Below are 7,641 nucleotides of genomic sequence, written 5' to 3' on the forward strand. Positions count from 1 at the left end.
TGATTATAGCACTTAAAACCTGGAAAAGTCAGATTTTCATGATACGTCACCTTTAAATGACCAGCACCTGCCTGGGTCTGTGCGAAACAAACCGATCCGTCTCCATTCTAAGTTACGACCTTTGGCTGTTTACTGTTTTATTTCTTTTCTTTTTCTGCTGATGTCGTTCAGCCCTATTTGAATTTCAATACAATATAGAGCAATATAGTAACAGGCTTGGATTGTAATATGTATTGTATATCCGTTTAATATAATCATGTTTAATATTTCCTGCATATTACGTACATAAATATACTTTGTGTTGGATCAGTTAGTGTCGGCAAGTGCGCAGCAGACACACCCACTTAAACAATTTCAATATAGCGCTTATCCTGCCTGAAAAGACCATAAACATTGCAGATAACATCTGAAGTAAAAATTAATTTACATACACATATCTTAAAAACTAATCCTGTGTCATTGATATGCTTCAAATCTGGTGATTTTAGGTCAGTGTTTTGGCTGTCAGTCAGTGAATCTCTCAGCCGGTAGGGAATAGTAAGATGGCGGCTTGAACACTTCCGGTGGCTTCACCTCTGAATGGCAGTTTAGAACGCAATGAGCGATCCAGACATGACCCTTTTAGTGCCGACGTCACAATTACATCAAAGCATTAGCTGGAGGCAAAACAAAGGAATAACTGGAAGCGGCCAATACAAACCAGCACAGAGTCGGCTAAATAAGGAGCTTAAAATGTCATCTTTGAGTGTCAGAATCGATGGAGTACAGGCTCCAATTTGAAATTTTATCGCATACCTGCTGCCATTGCCAGGCAAAAACCGATGACCGCTGTGGTTAAAAGCAGTGGCGGCTCATGGGTTTTAAAATAGAGGAGGCACACTTGTATTGGTCTGGGATCCCTGTCGATTATTATTATTATTTGCTTAACCACTTTAAAATGGCTTTTTGGTTGCTTTTAGTCAGAAAACGTAAAGAAAATGACAATATAACTTCACTTACCTGGCCTATCACTTGAAGCAAACATCCATCCCTTCTTAAAAGTCTGTGTTAAAAGGGAGCTGCCTGTTGTGCCATTTAATTAAGCCGACTGTTGTAGTCTATATCCAGTTAGGCGTGTTTTCCCTTTTTTATTTTTATTTGTATATATACTGTTTGAATGACAGCTTGGTAAATCTGTTGGTGATCAGGTGATAAAATATTCAGTATCGCTACTCATCATAAGTACTTGGTACATTATCAGCGTAGCGGGTGACGTTCAAACTAATAACACGTAATTTACGCTCTATGATGATTGATTGATATCAGAAGGGAGGCTAGCCTCCCCTACAAGGTTTTTTTTGTCAACACTCCTTAGCGCTGAAAGTGAACACTTGATGGTGATTGGCTAATTTTTTTTTACCAACGGAGGCACGAGAGCTCAGCTCTCCCCCGGCCTCCCCCTCCCCTTCTGTATCACCTAGCGGTTGTAATTACATCAGCAGATTCGGCATATTCGTGATAGAAAAGCGGCGCTTTCCAACTTCATTAACATGTTATGGTATTACAGCTTTGAAATTACAAACAAAAAATACACATTCTGAGACATGAACTGAAATGAACTGTGAATTTTATTAACATTAAATCATCTTCCTCCCATTTTCACCTCAAAATTCTGCCTCCTCCGACGAGCCGCCACTGGTTAAAGGCAATAAAATGAGCGGACTCGACAGAAACGATCATCAAAAATGCTCGTGTTTGCAGCATACATTTGATATCAGTTAAGGTTAAATAAACTGTTGTCTTTCATGGATTATGGTTTGGTTACGAGTCTAAAGATTTCTCATGCATGCCCACCTAATAAGAAATTGGGGAACAAATTAACTAACAACCATGAGACTAAACATAAAGGAACCAGTTTGTGTCTCAATTGCCATAAGTGCAATTGTAGAGAGAGGGAACAGTGAAGGCCCATGTTATGTGTCAGGTGTGTGTTCAAGTAGTTGCATTTGCTTACAATTGCCACTGTTAGCACATAGTTATAGGCTTCTAAAGATTTATATGCCCTCAGTTGGTTTCTATTTACTATACACACTCGGTTTCTCTATCTGATAGGTGTGTCAGGACACTCCTGTCAGATCATCCATCCATTGAGTGAGTGTGTGTACGTGTCAGCCAATCTGGTTCCTTCCGTTAAAGTTAACATTTTCAAATAACAATCACAGTCCCGGACAGTGAGTGACATTGTTAAAATACAAGCAAACAAAACTTGCTAGCTAGCGTTAGTGAAGCAGTCAGGGGAAATTTTATTCCTCCACCTAAGCTCCGCCCATAAAAAAAAAAGTCACAATGTTTACTAACTGGATACATAACACCAGCTGTTTCTCAATATGCGTTCTTGTCTGTACTTGTTTTTACCAACGGAGGCACGAGAGCTCAGCTCTCCCCCGGCCTCCCCCTCCCCTTCTGTATCACCTAGCGGTTGTAATTACATCAGCAGATTCGGCATATTCGTGATAGAAAAGCGGCGCTTTCCAACTTCATTAACATGTTATGGTATTACAGCTGTGAAATTACAAACAAAAAATACACATTCTGAGACATGAACTGAAATGAACTGTGAATTTTATTAACATTAAATCATCTTCCTCCCATTTTCACCTCAAAATTCTGCCTCCTCCGACGAGCCGCCACTGGTTAAAGGCAATAAAATGAGCGGACTCGACAGAAACGATCATCAAAAATGCTCGTGTTTGCAGCATACATTTGATATCAGTTAAGGTTAAATAAACTGTTGTCTTTCATGGATTATGGTTTGGTTACGAGTCTAAAGATTTCTCATGCATGCCCACCTAATAAGAAATTGGGGAACAAATTAACTAACAACCATGAGACTAAACATAAAGGAACCCGTTTGTGTCTCAATTGCCATAAGTTCAATTGTAGAGAGAGGGAACAGTGAAGGCCCATGTTATGTGTCAGGTGTGTGTTCAAGTAGTTGCATTTGCTTACAATTGCCACTGTTAGCACATAGTTATAGGCTTCTAAAGATTTATATGCCCTCAGTTGGTTTCTATTTACTATACACACTCGGTTTCTCTATCTGATAGGTGTGTCAGGACACTCCTGTCAGATCATCCATCCATTGAGTGAGTGTGTGTACGTGTCAGCCAATCTGGTTCCTTCCGTTAAAGTTAACATTTTCAAATAACAATCACAGTCCCGGACAGTGAGTGACATTGTTAAAATACAAGCAAACAAAACTTGCTAGCTAGCGTTAGTGAAGCAGTCAGGGGAAATTTTATTCCTCCACCTAAGCTCCGCCCATAAAAAAAAAAGTCACAATGTTTACTAACTGGATACATAACACCAGCTGTTTCTCAATATGCGTTCTTGTCTGTACTTGTGTTCTTGTGGGCTTGTGAAACCAACCAGCGAGCGTTAATGGCTACACCATGGTTATTATAGATGATTTTCTTTATTTCCACCAGATGGCACCAATCTGCCTCCATTCACTGGATTTTATGTAGTTTTGCTGTATTTTTGACATAAATACTGCATAAATTGGGGGAAAATGTATATACTCATTATATTATATTTATTTATATATATATATATATATATATATATGTATGTTTATATTTTAATATTTAATAGACTAAGTTGTATCTTTAGAGTCTTCGTAGCGCGCTAAGAGACACCATTATCGGGAAACGCAGCCCTGATCAACCTAATCAAGGTCTTCACAGTCACTAGAAAGTTACAGGTAGCTGAGTTTGATCAGTTGGAGCAGTGCAGTGGCCCTCCAGGACCATATTCCAGGAAACCTTTTGTAGTGTGTCAAAGTAATCTTAAACTGGCTAACAAATTAACAGTTATACATTAAAATAATAATAATGGCATGATAGCACATGTTTGGGGAACTAGTGTTTAACATCAACTTGTGCAAATGCAGACTTAAAGCACAACAACAACGTTATTATTAACTTGAAAATCCGAGATATTCACTTTTATCATTATTATTTTAATTTTCATAAATAATCTCAGCTTTTAGGATTAGATTCAGTTATGTAAAAGGCATGTAAGATGTAAGAGGCTTGGAAGCGCAGTTATGGGATTGACTTTCCTACAGCAAAACTCAGTGAACATTTCACCATTTCACATGTATAACTGGCTGTGATACATAACTGTAGGAATGCTTTCAGGATTGTATGTCATGTTTTCATCAAGAATAGCTTAAATATTTTAATGTCCATCAAGATGCAACTAGATGGTGTCAATACAGAATCAACCAACAGTGGTAAACAAGGCCATGCTGACTATGCTAATTAAGTGCTTTTTGTTTGTCCTGACATTGCTCCACACAGGCAGCGGTGCAGCAGAGTGAGAGGGTCTTTGATGAGCTCATCAGCTCCATTCAGAAAAGACAAGCTGAGATGAGAGAGAAGATCAGTGCTCAAGAGAAGGAAGTACAAGAAGTTGAGAATCATATACAGACACTGGAGCACGAGATCAGAAATCTGCAGAAGGATAAAGATACATTGGAGCCACTTTTGCACACAGAGGATCACATTACTTTCTTCCAGGTTATAGAAAGCAATACAGAGAAAATATATTTATGAAATGCTGCCAAAGTTTATTTATTTATTTATTTTGATTGTTGTTTTAGATGCTTTTTTTCTAATTATAGAATTACCCTTCCTGTTCGGAATTACATTCATATACAATCTTACCAAGGGATTTTAATAAGCTACTGACAACTGAGAATGTAAACAAGTCTCTCTCAGAATTGAAAGGCCAACTGGATCAAATATGTGAAGAGCACATGGGCAGTAAATCAAAGAAAGGTGAATCAACATTAACCATTCAGCTTTTCATAATGTACCAAGTGACCAAAAATTTAAATTTCTATATGTTGTCTCAACATTTATAAAATGGAACAGTTTGAGTTAGAGTGCCCATTAGCAACTAATTTCACCACAACGTTGGCAGAGACTGCAAAGGCAGAGACTGTCCTGTAGTATTATGAGAAATTGCAATGCTCAATATACATTGCTTATTGGTCTAGTGGTAGTTTTCTCTTGAATTTCTCTATAACTTTTATTTTCTCTAGTGACCATACAGATTATAGCCTGAAAAATAATGTTAATAACCTTATTTCTATTGTAATTTTGATTTGAGCGTAGGAATAGGGTAATGTTTTTTTTCTTCCAGATATTACTCCTGATTTGAAGTATAGTAGCTTTCAGTCTTTCTCCATTAACACAAACAGGAACTGTATTTCAGTGACTAACATCTGTATCAGTATCTGCCCAAGCCCCAGGGGCATAACGAATATGGCTGCTGAGTGAAAATACTCCTTAAAGAGACATTGTTGAGGGTCACTGGCTCGGAAAATGATGGTATTAATGTGTCTATTATAAAGACTTATTATAAAGACTGTGTTCATCTCCGCTGTTCCTCAAATATTTTTATTTTGAATGTATCTGTCTCATGTGATATTTATTTTTCTGTGAATTCTTATATAATGTATATGATTATTTTTTATCTAAATTCATAGTTGGTGATTTTTTGAGGTTAAAAAGAGTTCCCGTTCCGAGTAGAATAGCAAACCGCAGGGAAATTGGTAAGATTTTCTTTTTTTTAAATCAGAAAATACAAGCAAACACACATTTAGAAATACCATCAATCAGTTTTTAAATTCTGTTAAACTCTGCTACTCATTTTATGCTTCCATCTTCAGAGGGCCATCAATTAGATATAAGAACTCGGTCATCGGGTAAGCATATGCATTTCGAACCACTGAACAATTTTTATTGTGAATATATGCTCTGCCTTGGAATTTGTGTGTCTGTGTGTGTGTGTTTTACATTTTGCTATGCTGCTGAAGTGTAATAAGTGGTCATTTGGTAGTTGCTTTTTAAACTCTGTTACTCATTCAGTTTAACTCTGTTACTCATTTTATACTTCCATCTTTAGAGCGCCATCAATTAGATATAAGAACTCGGTCATCGGGTAAGCATATGCATTTCGAACCACTGAACAATTTTGATTATGAATATATGCTCTGCCTTGGAATTTGTTTTTTTTTAAAATTTATTTATTTATTTATTTTACATTTTGTCAGTGATTGTTTGGTGGTTGCTTTTTGTTACTCATTCAGTTTAACTCTGTTACTCATTTTATACTTACATCTTCAGAGCGCCATCAATCGGAGACAAGAACTCGGTCTTTGGGTAAGCATATGCATTTCGAACCACTGAACAATTTTAATTATGAATATATGTTCTGCCTTGGAATTTGTGTTTTTTTTTATTTATTTTTTTTATTTATTTTTTTTATTTTGCTATGTTGTTGCTGAAGTGTTATCAGTGGTTGTTTGGTGGTTGCTTTTTTAAACTCTGTTACGCATTCAGTTTAACTCTGTTAATCATTTTATACTTCCATCTTCAGAGCGCCATCAATCGGATATAAGAACTCCGACATTGGGTAAGCATGAACAATTTGAATGATAAATATATGCTCTGCCTTGGAATGTGTGCTTGCTTTGTTTGTTTGTTTTTTTATTTACATTGTGCTGTGTTGTTGCTTAAGTGTAATCAGTGGTTCCCTATCCGTCGGTCACTACGAGTTGTCAAACGACATATGGGGTCTCACTTGGGAGCCCAATCATCTCTGAGTTTAAGAGAAAAAGCCAATGAGAATTGGCTTGTGGATTTTGCATGCTGAGCCACTCCCCGTGCACATGGGTATATAAGGCGACAGCGTGCATCTACTCATTCGATTTTTGCTTCGGAGCCGTGTCCTTCTGGATGCGGTCGTTTCCTGTCCTCTGACAACGGCCACAAGCGTTGTCTTCCGTGTCTGGGCATTCAACATTCAGCGTTGACGACCGTGCTTGCCCGGGCAGCTGTGAGCATCCGGTTGGAGGTGAATACACTGCCCAGCCCTGAGTGCTTGCAGCTGGACGATTGGTTTCTCGGTGTAGAGCGCGACTCACAACCGCGTTCTGCTCTGGTTCCTTTCTTCCCAGAGGTGCATGAGGAAGTGACGTAGTCGTGGATGGCCCCTTTTATGGCCAGAAGCCGCTCGTTTCCTTCCTCCGTCCTCACTACACTCGATGGCGGGGCGGCTAGGGGGTGCGTCGACATTCCCCAGGAGGAGAGAGTGATTGCGGTACACCTGTGCCCACAAAACGCCGCCACTTGGACCTCCAAGCGTTTTCGGTAAGTGAAGACTGCCTTGTGTTCGGGCTGGCCTACTCTCACGTTGTCCTGAGACCCCGGCCTGGATACGTGCCCAAGGTTCCCACCACTCCCTTCCGAGATCAAGTAATGAACCTGCAAGCACTGCCCCCGGAGGAGGCAGATCCAGCCTTGGCGTTGCTGTGTCCCGTAAGAGCAATACTCCTATAAGTGGACTGACACCTAACATCTTCACAAGGTTTTACGACCTTCGTGTAGAGCCGGTTTCTTCCCGTGTGTTGGGTAACAGATAATTGTCAGGAAGATCTGGCTCGGTGTCACGCTTGCTGCGCCATTCCCCCTCACACGGGGATGCGACCGCCTTTCTTCTCCCAGTAGAGTTCCCCGGTTGGCGAACCCTAGTCGAGAATCTTCCAGCACTCCCGGCAGTCAGACTTGGCGGAGCAGTCTGACGCCAGGC

General features: G+C 39.4%; 1 protein-coding gene across 1 annotated transcript in view; it reads left to right on the forward strand.

Annotated features, from left to right (window-relative positions):
- The window catches only part of LOC107729635 (tripartite motif-containing protein 29-like), a 13,311-nt gene that overhangs the window by 2,692 nt on the left and 2,978 nt on the right, over window positions 1–7,641 (forward strand). Inside the window, exons 3-9 of the mRNA XM_016540271.1 lie at window positions 4,339–4,562; window positions 4,667–4,823; window positions 5,537–5,602; window positions 5,720–5,755; window positions 5,956–5,991; window positions 6,177–6,212; window positions 6,430–6,465. Coding sequence (XP_016395757.1) covers window positions 4,339–4,562; window positions 4,667–4,823; window positions 5,537–5,602; window positions 5,720–5,755; window positions 5,956–5,991; window positions 6,177–6,212; window positions 6,430–6,465 — 591 coding nt within the window. The remainder of the gene's footprint in view (window positions 1–4,338; window positions 4,563–4,666; window positions 4,824–5,536; window positions 5,603–5,719; window positions 5,756–5,955; window positions 5,992–6,176; window positions 6,213–6,429; window positions 6,466–7,641) is intronic.

The sequence above is a fragment of the Sinocyclocheilus rhinocerous genome, unplaced genomic scaffold (assembly GCF_001515625.1).
Source record: "Sinocyclocheilus rhinocerous isolate Xijiao unplaced genomic scaffold, SAMN03320098_v1.1 scaffold3324, whole genome shotgun sequence".
Taxonomy (NCBI): domain Eukaryota; kingdom Metazoa; phylum Chordata; class Actinopteri; order Cypriniformes; family Cyprinidae; genus Sinocyclocheilus; species Sinocyclocheilus rhinocerous.